Raw genomic sequence first — 12,534 nt, forward strand, 5'->3', positions numbered from 1 at the left:
TTTTTTATAGTGCATGGCTTTGCAGAAGGATCTACAACTAATTACTTCTGGAAAAACAGTGTAGGCTTAATCTGACTGGGATTCATTGGAGAGCAAAACCTGCTTAGGAATTTAAACCAGATGAAACTAAAACTAGGATACTTCTGGGTACCTTTACTGTAAAATGCTTTGAGTCTGTATGCTCTAGTTACTACACTGATTTCCAGCACTTTATGAATCTGTTTTCAGCCGTACAACATATCTAGAGCAAAGAACTGCATGGACTAAGCTGATACAAGAACGAAGCATTCATTTTCTCCATGCCACTAAATTCTGGCTTTAGCATTAGTGTTGCTGGTTTAGTATTCAGGAATATACTTGATGTGACCTCATTCCTAGCTAGGTAGCTGTCAAGTTGGAAGATTCAACATGATAGGTTTAGGTTTAGGTTTCAGATTAATCTCGTGTTCCCTGACTATTTTAGATTTTGTTTTGCCTTATCAAATTAGTTGGAGCTCTCCCACCATGGCTGACAGCCCTAAGAGGTTCCCTTTTTCATCAAAGCTATTCTGTTTCCTTGCAGCAATCACTGCACTTGCAGATTAAATGTCATTCTTCACTCTTTTCCAAATTTTAAGACTGGTGCTGCTTTGGACCAGTTATAGTTGCCTGGTAATACAGAAATCTTAATAGGTACACTATATAAACATGTCTCTGCCTTCACTAGATCCTTCAAGTGTTTATTGCGCTTAGCAATAAACACCTTGTGTTTCCATCCTTGTGTCTTAGTTTGAAGGTTGTAACATGACTCTTAAAATTAAAGGATTTTGGTTAAGTGTCTAATCATGTGGTTCAAGGTGACACTTTGCCTTTAGCAGCTTATTCAAAGAAGTCTTACTCAGATGTTTCAAGTGACGCAAAAATGTTTACAGCTTCAGTTTCAAGTGAAAACACTATACTTTTCTTTTGTTTTGTAAAACCCAAACATTTATTCCACAATGTTCTGCAAGTCTGAAGTCATCAGGGAATTTCCATGTTCTCCAAGAAAACTTAACAGGAAGTCAAAGTGAAATGTTTGAGGTTACCATACGTCATCAGACTTTGCCATTTTGCAATCTGATCTGTGTTGCCCCTGTTTTCCTCTTGAATCTTAATCTGTGCCTTCTAGTGGTAACCCAACATTCTGGTATCATGGCTTTATAAGCTGTTTATGTTATGATGCATTTTGTGGGTAACTTGTTACCTTGACACTCGGGTCAGATGCGTCACTAGAGCCTAAGCACCTTATAAGAGCACATGGTAGCATGAAAATCATTGAAATACCAGGAGGTTTCATATTGTGTTTCTTGTGGTCTCCAAGGGGAAACAAATTGGGTCTTTCAGCAGGATGATCCAAATCAACAAACGTCATCAGACAAATTCAGCCCTCTGCCCTGGTCATTGCATCACATGGTCATAAACCCTGTAGAAAATCTGTGGAATTGTAGAGGAGGAGAAGAATCAGGACTGTGGACACTCAAGATTGTGTAAAAATAACTCCTGAAGATTCCTTTCTTTGTATGCTCTAAACATGTGAAATGTTACACATTTTATAGATGATTCAAAAACAAAAAAGGAGCAAATTTCTTTAGTTTTTTTTTCTTTCTCCTCAATATCAATTGTATTGAGTTTAAATTAGGATTTTCTTAAAATGTTTATAATATTATGCCACTGCAATATAATATAAATTCATTTAAAGGCTTTTTTTTGTACAGCTTAACAGAAGGTTCTATAAATGTGCATTATGAGGGGTAATGTATTCTAGTTTAGCCATGTTCCTTTTCAAATTTTGTGCACTGGTCTTGTGTTATCATTGGACGATACTGGTAGGCTTTATTTAGAACCATATTTGCCTGATGAAGATCAGTGACAGAAATGTTGCATGATACATTTCTCCAGGATGTTGAACAACAGTGGGAGTTTTGCTTCTGTTTTCCAGAAATGATCCGTTTTTCGGGCTACACACTTGTTTCAAGTTGCAGCCGGGGGAGAAGAACATTGTGTTCTGTTAGATTAAAATGTCAAGCTCTGATTCAAAAACGCATTTACAAAAGAGCAGGCAGTTAGTGGAAGTTCCTCTTTATGAACACTGTCTAAACACGGCAAACAAATGATTCAAACAAGTACAAAACAGATTTAGGAGAGTTAGGAACACAGTTTCTGAAATGAGAAGTGCCATAGAGAGCATTCGACACCGCTATCACCGTGTTATCAAAGTGGCTGAGGAATATGTAGATATACATGGAGAGCTCCGACAGTTCATGCAGATCAGAGAGGCTCATGCTTCTTCCAGCTCCACCAGCACACCGTCACAGTCTTTGGGATGAAGGAACATGACCGGTTTCCCATGAGCGCCTATCCGAGGCTCTGCCGACAGGGTTCTGATGTTCTTTGACTTCAAGTCGGCCACCGCAGCTGTAATGTCGTCCACCTGCAGACGGGAGGAAAACTCTGTTAATCATTCATCTGCAGCTAGTTTATCGTGCACTTTACCCTACTGTACCATAAACTGAGTCAGCTCTCTGAATCACTTCTACTTGTCCACAGTGACAGCACACTTTTGTACTAGTGCGAGTTAGGAAATATGAACAGCTTCCAAAAATGTGAGTTTCAATTTAAGTTTCTATGATGCTGACAATTCAGTCTAGCATTCTAGCATGAGATTTGTTTACAGACATAAACCTTCAACCCTCAGCAAAATGTGCAGCAATCAAATTGTTCGGAGTTTGCATTCTTTGTTTATAAGATACATGATGGAAATACTGAGCTAACTGAAAAAAACAAAGAAAAAGAAACATAACACTTTCTGTTGATAAGAGCTGTTTCTAACTCAGTATGAATCTACAATTATTTATGGATTGACTTGTTTTATAAGGGACTGTTTCCAGATTATTATTTCACACCTACAATGCACTGCAAGACATCCAATAAAATACAGTAGCTAGAGTTCAGTTTAAATTAGAGCTATTGGAGTCCAGATTTCCAAAAAGAAAACTGAAATAGTCACAAAGCTTCAGCCCATGAATTCTCATACTGATGAATCTAATCAGTATGAGAATTCTCAATATCAGACTAACCATATTAAAATAGATAGAATTAAATCCCTCACAGGGCTAACATTTCCAACCATGTAACCAAGGCAACAAAAAAAGGTTAGATCACTAAAAAGAACAAAAACTAAACTAAAAAGAAATATACTTGACAGCACTCATCTCAGTAATCTTCCTTTTCAAATGACAGTGGCAATGTCTTCTGATTATATGGTTTTAGGCAACCTGGAGAGGAACTCTGTTATTTGTCATAGATTGTTTCAGCCAGTGGCCTTTTCTGTTTTTCTTTTTCTTTTTTTGAAAGAGCCAGGTCGTAACATAGATCATATTTCATAAATTAGGCACATGGAGGTGCACAACGGTGCAATTACCAGATTGTGACCTTGCTGCAATAAGGTGTGTGTGCAAAACAGAGAGAGAGAGAGCGAGCACAGTTGTTTGTGTTTATAATTCCTATGACCTGGATGTACCTTGTCTCTTGCTCAATGACCTATAAACATAGGCACCGGTAACTGCAACAAAATAAAATTAATGACTTCTCAACACAGCACTTTAATACAAGAAAAAATCTCAATCCTCATTTAAAAAAGCCATATTTACACAAAGAAACAAGGAATTTGACCTCAGTTCCGCTTTGCTCTAAATGAGGACATAACTGTGATCACCAGAGAGACAGCCTGGAGGTAAAAACTCTCTTTGTGGCGCCTGGTTTATGAAAATTGTTTTCTGTAGCGCTGACCTGAAGATAAAAACCTAAACAGTTTGTTTAGGTCAGAGCCAGAATATTTAGGGTCTGCAGAGATTTTAGCAGCTCTTTAATGACCCTTGACCTGTGCAAGTCCTGCATGAGAGAAGGTCAGCCCCGAAGATATAACACCTAGGAAATATTTTTAAACTTCCACTTGAAGTTCAATTTCTTAATACTTTGCTTCAAAGGATAAACAAATTCTTTTAATTAGGTCATATCCAATACACTCGTTATCCGAGCTTTCTAAAGACGAGTTAAGGTTTTACATTTTGCAGAAATGTCCCTTATTTTCTGTACACTTCTCTCATCTGGTCATAACAGCATACTGTGTAGTCGTTGTTCAACAAAACCATGGATGCGGGAATATGGAGGACAAACGAAGAAGTGTTAGGTCTAACAGCTACCTACGGCAGATGAAATGTCCTACTTTAAGAAACAGGTAAAAAGGGCCAGCAGAGATCTAACACAGTGTCTGAGAAGTGTGTCCTCCTTCACAAATGCTAAGATTATACATAGTAACTCTTTGAGGGCAAACTTGTTATTTTAAAAGTTTTTTATAGATGCAGCTAAAGAAATTTGAACATATTCTGTCCTTTCAGCAGGCTGCTGTAATAAAGTGCGTCTGTGATGAATCCTTTTTATGTCTGCATGGTTTATAGGTCTGCCTGAAAATATGTTAAGCTACTGATGAATGCCACTTTAAAAGAGTATGAGAACGTCTGGCTGCCTGGCTTTAAAACATCAAATCAAGAAATGACTCGAGACTTTTGCACAAAACCGCTACAATAATAGTCACCTGCTTTGAAATGTGACTATGATCTGCATTATTAGTTTTGTAGATGTGAATACAACTTTAAGCGTGCTATCTATTTTAAACTAATAAACTAACTAATAGTTTTAGTGCCATCAGTTTCGCACCTCAATACAAATGTGGTGCAGCCCTCCTGACTTGTTTTTCTGTAGGAACCCAGAGATGGGGCTCTTCTCCCCGAGAGGGTGTAGCAGCTCCAGCTTAGTGTTGCCCAGCTCCACAAACACTGTGTAGACACCGTGCTCCGGCAGGGGGACCTTTTCGCTCACAGTGGCACGGAGTACATCTCGATACAGAGCCGTGGCTTTCTCCATGTCGGGCACGGCGATGGCTATGTGGTTCAGCTTCCCCAGCTTCCACAGCGACCCAGGAACACCCTGGTGGAGGGAGGCAGTTGTCGAATGTCCTCGCAGGATGGTGGCACGAGAACATTTGGAAAAGCCTGCCGCTGAACAAACAGATTAATATGATGAGAAATGTTAAAGCCTTGTCAAAATATTTTTCATCAAATTAGCTTCATAAATGGTTTATGGTTTGAAAACATGTCATTTTATTTTACTAAACAGTGTTATAGATTTTTTTTTTTAAGTCAGAGTTTTGTGTTTTTAAATCTAAAGTAAAAACCTACCTGTTTGAAAATACTTCAAGATAATTTGAACAGCATCTGTCTTACAGACACCCAGCTTAAAATGTGTTTTCTGCCACATACATTTATTCATTTGTTTTTACTTACTTTATTTTCTTACTCACTATTGTCAGATTTTGTAAATTCATTTTAAAGTTTTTTTATTGTAGTAATTTTACTGTGATGACTCTTTTATTTGTGTCTTAATTGTCTTAAACTAAATTACATTTAAAAATGCTTCAAAAATAAAAAATAAACTGAGGTTTTCCTCCCTTTTCCTTCAGGGTTAAGAACTTTTTTATTTAGCTTCCTGCAGATCTTCAGATAAGGGTAGACCTAAGACACAGACACATAAACTTATATTTTTAGTGGATTTAAAACCCTTTTAAAAAACAATAGTCACTGTAGTGTTAAATACTGTTTTGATACATCCTCATAGCATTTAGAAGTCTCTACCGCCCTCCCCCAAATATAAAATAAATGTGGATACATTTTTATTTCAACAAAACAATTTATTTAATGGTGTTTCTGTATATCATTGACCATATAAAACGAAGTGAATATGTTTCTCTGTCTATTCGTATAAAACCCAGTAAGTTAATCCTGTGTGCCTACATTAAAATGCATCTAATCAAACTCAGACTTCATGAACGACAATGCAAACAGAGGCTTCAGTAAAACAAACTGCTAATGTAAATTGATCATAGTTCTGTCTAGTAAGTCATCTTTGTTTTTACTGACGTCCAGTGATAATAATGAAGGTATAAAACATATCACATAGGAGGCCAGTAGTTGGTGTAAGACATTAGTCGACGTAAACAAACCTGCAACCTTCAGCACGGCGGACGCCATGTTAGTACCTCGGAACCAAGCAGCTACGGCAGCGGAAGTGTTTCTCTTAGAGCCTATTTACCTACGACACTTAGACGCTCACACATGTGAGTGAAACATGGCTAACCGAGAAATAAGGAGAGTGCTGGAGGACTGTGTTAAGATAATAAATGACAACACGGCACAGCCGGAGAACTTTCTGAGGCAAGTAGCTAATGCCGGAGAAAACAGCTGCTGAATGTTTTTCATAATCAAAAAACAACGATTGACGTACCTAACGCTAAGCTAAAGCTAACTACGGTAGTAGCATTCCTACTAGCTGTAGCAAGCTGTAGCATTGGCAAGTAGTGGTGTAGATGTAAATTTAGTCTTATAATTGAAGTAAAATTATTAATTTGCTACAAGATAACATGCATAACTAAGTCTCAAGTGTATTTAGAAATACAGTGGTCAGAGTTTTCTTTGCCGATACCTATTTGTAGTTTTGTATGTCTTTCTACGTATAGAAAACATGAAGGGGAATTTAGTAGGTTCCTTGCTAGAGGTAATATTCTTCAATTCAACAGAAATTGAGGCCTTTCAAGGCATTTATGCATGAAAGCATATACCCCAAACCTGCTTCTGGTTATTACCGTGCTGTAATATGTTAATCTGAGCCTATGTCGTCGCTGATTCATTAATTAGTTCTTAGTTTTAAAGCATAATGAATGAAAAAAAGTTTTGTATCTCACCTTCCTTACAGAGCTAAACTGAATTTCTGGCTAATTGATCTTTAATAAACTGACTGACAAATGACTGAAACATAACCTCACAATCATCTGTAATTTGATTAAAAAGATATATATAGATAGATAGGTAGATAGATAGAAAGAAAGAGAGTGCTGTGGACATAGAGACAGACGCTATTTCACAACTGTAAAGTGAAGATCTTTCCTATATTTTTATTTGGATATAGAAACACCTAAGAGAAAATGTTTTGCAGGATGATTCTTAAAAATCACCAGCCTCATGCATAAGGCAGATAAGACTTCAACGTCATAAAGACAAATATGCTGTTTGTAGAGCGGAAGTTCTGATTTTGTTTCTAAAAATGAAACACCAATATTGATATTTAATCATATGGTCACATGGGTGCAACTATAACTGTGGAAATAATTAGTATTTTATGTGTATTTATGTTCTTTACAAAACAATAATCGCTTCATATTTTTGAGTCGATTATCTGTTTGGGTAGTGCCAATTTCATGTTTCTGTAATCATTTACTCTGGCCTATCTTGGCTAGAGTAAAGCAACATGAAACATACATATTAATGTTAGGTTCTGCTAGATTAAATTTGGTTGCAATTCAGCCACATCCTTCCCACTCTTCTTTTCCTTATTCTGTGATCATGATGTCCCTTTATTCAGGCATCAAGGTAATGAAGGCATGAATTTATGGGACTTGAAATCCTATTAGATATTGCATCTGAGCTGTCCTGTGTGATTGTAATATTTTACACATTGATGTTGCGATTCAATCCATTGTCTTTGTATAATTCCGGTTTAAAATAGTACACATAACATTTTTTTAGATTTCCAGGAATCTTTATTACAAACATACATTTTTTTAACTGTTTAAAGCTATTTTTTGTTTTCATACGTTTATGTGTTTGATGAGTATAGGATGTACATTTGTTTGGGGTTATGTTGCACACTTGGTGTTAATTTCAGTCTAACAGTCTGTACCTGTTTTAGCATATTACAGATGAATGTACTGCGGTACTCTTCAGTTTTCAAGTTTTTGTTCTAATTTTTGTATCATAGATCATAAGTCTAATGTTAGTTTCTTTGGCATCATTTGTTGCTCCAATTGAAAAAAACAAGCACAGTTAGAAATTTCTCATTGAACCATATTTCTAGATCTGTCGGATTAAACAGCTATTTTCACTTCTTCAGCCTTCAAGATGGACCTGCAGCAGAATTTACTTCCCTCACCAAGACCCTGTATGACCTCCAGAAATCTGTGGAGCCTGCAGGTTGTAAAGGAAGCCCACTGCCTCAGCTGGTGGTGGACAACTTTGATGAGGAGCAGATTTGGCAGGAACTGGAGATACAGAATAATGCTGTGATGAAACATTTTAAAAATGCCGTAGATGAGGTTTTAATAAAGACTTTGCTGGAGGAGGAAGACGAGAATGAAGAGGAGGCTGAAGGAGAGGCAGATGATGAAAATGATACTGAACAACCTTCCAAACAACGAAATAATAAGGCAGCTGAGGAACACAGTGACTCTGAGGAAGACTCTGATATAGATTTTGACGTGGACGCTCTTGAGAAACGAGAGAAGCAGAAGAAGCAAAGTGTGAAGAATGACTCCAGAACAAAAGTTGTTCCCTCTGAGGTTGATGATAAATTCTTCAAACTGTCAGAGATGGAGTCGTTTCTTGATGAGATGGACAAACGTGAGGGAAAGGAAGACAAGGGCGAAGATGATATTGACTATTTTCAGGACGTTCCCTCTGATGAAGATGATGATTTGGACTTGGATGAGATTATGTCCTCCAAAGAAAAGAAGAAAAACACGGTGTGTACGTCACATTTCTGCTTTCCACGATAACACAGAAGACAAAAATGTAATAATTTTGTTTATATTAACAGGCAAAGAGCTCCAGGAATCTCAAGTACAAAGATTTCTTTGATGCCATGGAGGGCGGATCAGCTAAAATAAATGAGCAGTCAGACGACGATGATGATGATGATGATGTTGATGATGAGATGGAGGACATCCAGGATGAAGTTGAAGAAGAGGATTTTGATGAGGAAGAGGAGGCTGATGATGAGTAAGTGTGATCAGTTACCGTACTTGTTTTTTTTTTTTTTCATGCATATGTCAGAAGCAATTTAATTTGATGGCAGCATGTCTGTGCTTTCTGGTAGCGGTGACGGAGGAAGTCCAAGTAAAGCCTCTCAAAAGAAGGTGACCTTTGACCTGTCTGGGGATGAGGACAGTGAGGGGGAGGACATGGAGGAGATATTTGGAGGAAAAGCTTCAAGCTCGGAAAAGTCAGAAGTAAAGTCTTCATATGAGAAGCGACAGGAGAAGGTAACAAAGCTTCAAATGCTGCTGATTTCATTTATAACCGATTCTGATGTCTGCTTCTGATACCACAGAGTTGAATTTCTAAAATGAAGAAAAACAAAAACTTTACTATGAAAACATTGAGTTAAGAATATAAATAAGTTTTTCTATGGCCCCAAGTTTAACCTCTTGCTTGTTTTTACTGTTTTGATATTATTTGATGGGGTCACTTTTTTGATAATTCTTTAGGCAGACAGTCTTGACAAAAGAGATTTTCTCAAGAATGTGTGAAAGAAGGTTCCCTGCAGTTCACTTTTAGTTACTGCTGGTCTCCCATCTTGCAGATGTCTCAGAAGATCCAAGAGCTGGAGAACGCAGCTCTGGCAGAGAAGGCGTGGCAGCTGTCCGGCGAGGTGACGGCGCAGACCCGTCCGGAGAACAGCATGCTGGAGGAGGACGTGGAGTTTGAACAGGCATCAAGATTGGGTAAGCATTTATTCTCATGCTTTTCGATTGGTCAGCAACTCTGCTGCTGTCATTTGACGTAGCAGTCTATTTAGCAAGCCTTTCAGGTAAACCAAATAACCCTGTTTTGTTTATTAGCCCCTGCTATTACTGAGGAGACCACCCTGCAGCTTGAAGACATCATCAAACAAAGAATAAAAGACCAGGTCAGACATAGAGACTTTTGTTTAACCTGATTTTTATTATTATAATTAATGTTTCTTTTAATCTGTGCCTTTATGTTGTGTTCATACAAGGCATTTGATGATGTGGAGCGTAAAGAGAAGCCTAAGGAGGAGGTTTTTGAATACAAAAAGAGACTGAGTCTGGACCATGAGAAGAGCAAACAGAGTCTAGCAGAAATCTATGAGCAAGAATACATCAAACAGATTCAGGTTTGACTTTGAACTTCTTGACATTTATTCTCTGTCACATACAATCCACAGAGCCTCCGTTTTATTATCCTCTTATTTCAGAATAAGACAGAGGAAGAGGAGAACCCAGCTCATGTAGAAATTCAAAAGCTTATGGACACGCTCTTTCTAAAGCTGGATGCTCTTTCCAACTTCCACTTCACACCAAAACCAGTGAGTTATTTTCTGATGTCAGTTACTAAAAGGTACAAAAAAGGCAAAATAAATAAAATATCATTTTGAAATCAATTTCACTCAATAAAATAAAAATTAAAATAAATAGTTAAATGAGGATGAGACATGCTGTACGATAAATGTAAAGGGTAGCAGGATAGTGCAGGTGATGATGAACCCATCCATCCATGTTTACTTTCTTGAACAGCCTGTTCCAGAGGTCAAGGTGGTGTCGAACCTCCCGTCCATCACTATGGAGGAGGTGGCTCCAGTCAGCGCTAGTGATGCTACTCTGCTCGCACCAGAAGAAGTCAAGGTTTGCCAGCTTCAATCCGATTACAAATATCTATGATTATGCCAGTTTTCCAGTTACACAACAGCTTATAAGTATTTTCTGTTTTTTCAAGGAGAAGAACAAGGCCGGAGACTTGCTGGGTGATACTGAGAAGACGTCGACTGACAAGAAGCGCGAGAGACGGCACAAGAAGAAAGTGAAGCGTCTGAAGATTCAGGAGAAGGAGAAGAGACAAAAACTTAAGGAAGCTAGCAGAACCGGGGGAAATAAAAAGCCTTCGAAGGCTGAGGTCACTGAAAACCTGAAGAAACTCACAAAGGGAGGCAAAGCCACAATACTAAAGGTTGAGCATTTTATTGGATTATACACAAACCAAATTCTCATAGTTTCTGACCCACAATGTGAACACTATTACCAAATCCTTTAAAAACACATTTGCTATGGACATATACTTTCTAGCTGTGTATTTTTTTTATATCACTTTACAGATAAAACACAAGTCATGGACAAGTTGCATCCTTTATCAGCACATTTTTAACCTGCACATCACAATTTGAGCATCTATTTTTAGCATTTGTACATTTAGCTGACTCATCTTTCGTTTATGCAGGTTGAGCCACACCTTCTGGATCCCAACACAAACACTTCATTCCCCCTTAAATAGCTCAGTGTGTTTCTGAAGTGACACATCTAATACTGCTTCCTTTGCTTTCAGGATGAAGGAAAGGACAAGGCTCTGCGGTCTTCTCAAGCTTTCTTCTCTCAGCTTCAGGATCAGGTCAAAAGTCAGATCAAAAGTACAAAGGAACAGTCTTCAAAGAAGAAGAAACAAAAGGAGGTTTCTGTCATCAAACTCAAGCTGTAATGACTTTGCTGGTTTATTTTTGATGATCACCTTTTCATTGTACAGATTCTTTTATGAAACAACTGCAATACATTAAGCCTGAAAGTGTGAATACATTGTTTCCATTTTTATTAAAATGTATGCTGTGGTCACATCTCTTTGTTTTTATTCACATAAAACACTTTATTTTACTAACTAAAATGGTTATTGTGCTGCAGTAAGAATCAATAAGGGCCTTAGCTTGGATTGTGGGTCTGCCTGCAGCAGATTTTTTTTACTTCTTTTGATTTTTGCAGCTCAGCAGTTGTACCATATTGAAGAACAGAATCACTTTTTGCCATCAGGGGGTTATGTGAGCATAAATACCTGACAAAAACTGACATAAAAGCAAGATTTATGTGGAGATTTTGAATTTTATTCATAATCTCGTGTATAATGAGTCTTTGATGTCCAGCCTGACTATCAATGTAGTTCTTGATCATTTTTCTCATTTGTCTTTCTACAAGAAGAAAATGTTATGCTAACATCGAATCTAATTTGGATTACCTAAATCAATAAATATTAACACGACAAGCAAGACTGCAATAGTTTTGTTGATGAAAGTGACTTTTTAAGTCGTTAGCATCCTAATAAACAGCATTACAATTATATGTATATTGCTCTAGTTTCTAGTAGTGTTTCAGACTTAACATTAGATTTATTTTTTAAAATACAGCAGCGCATCTTAAGCTTTGTTATTCCTCTACAATGTGTTGCCTGCATTTGCCCCAACTAGTTCCTTGACATATACACACACACACACACATCATACACCATTAAATTAAAGCGATTACAATTTTTCTTGGAAAGAAATTGTTCTTTTAAAATGTGCACAAGACAATTTACACTATATAATTTAATATACACTGCTCAAAAAAATAAAGGTAACACTTAAACAACACAATATAACTCCAAGTAAATCAAACTTCTGTGAAATCAAACTGTCCACTTAGGAAGCAACACTGATTGACAATCAATTTCACCTGCTGTTGTGCAAATGGAACTTTGTACAGAACAAAGTATTCAATGAGAATATTTCTTTCATTCAGATCTAGGATGTGTTATTTGAGTGTTCCCTTTATTTTTTTGAGCAGTGTATATTTCAGCTATATGTTTACCAAAC

The 12,534-nt window shown here is 37.3% G+C and overlaps 2 protein-coding genes across 2 annotated transcripts; one reads left to right on the plus strand and one right to left on the minus strand.

Annotated features, from left to right (window-relative positions):
• Positions 1-2,080: 2,080 nt before the first annotated feature.
• mcee (methylmalonyl CoA epimerase) lies at positions 2,081-6,203 on the minus strand. The gene is made up of 3 exons (XM_028014423.1): positions 6,077-6,203; positions 4,735-5,075; positions 2,081-2,449 (listed from the first exon to the last, which is right to left on the minus strand). Exons 1-3 carry the CDS (start codon positions 6,102-6,104, stop codon positions 2,297-2,299), a joined length of 522 nt encoding a protein of 173 aa, XP_027870224.1. The 5' UTR covers positions 6,105-6,203; the 3' UTR covers positions 2,081-2,296.
• Positions 6,159-11,526, plus strand: mphosph10 (M-phase phosphoprotein 10 (U3 small nucleolar ribonucleoprotein)). The gene is made up of 11 exons (XM_028014408.1): positions 6,159-6,287; positions 8,020-8,647; positions 8,722-8,903; positions 9,001-9,166; positions 9,487-9,628; positions 9,746-9,813; positions 9,904-10,041; positions 10,123-10,233; positions 10,442-10,549; positions 10,641-10,871; positions 11,244-11,526. Exons 1-11 carry the CDS (start codon positions 6,202-6,204, stop codon positions 11,391-11,393), a joined length of 2,010 nt encoding a protein of 669 aa, XP_027870209.1. The 5' UTR covers positions 6,159-6,201; the 3' UTR covers positions 11,394-11,526.
• Positions 11,527-12,534: the final 1,008 nt, after the last annotated feature.

This window comes from Xiphophorus couchianus, chromosome 4 (assembly GCF_001444195.1).
Source record: "Xiphophorus couchianus chromosome 4, X_couchianus-1.0, whole genome shotgun sequence".
NCBI classification, from domain to species: domain Eukaryota; kingdom Metazoa; phylum Chordata; class Actinopteri; order Cyprinodontiformes; family Poeciliidae; genus Xiphophorus; species Xiphophorus couchianus.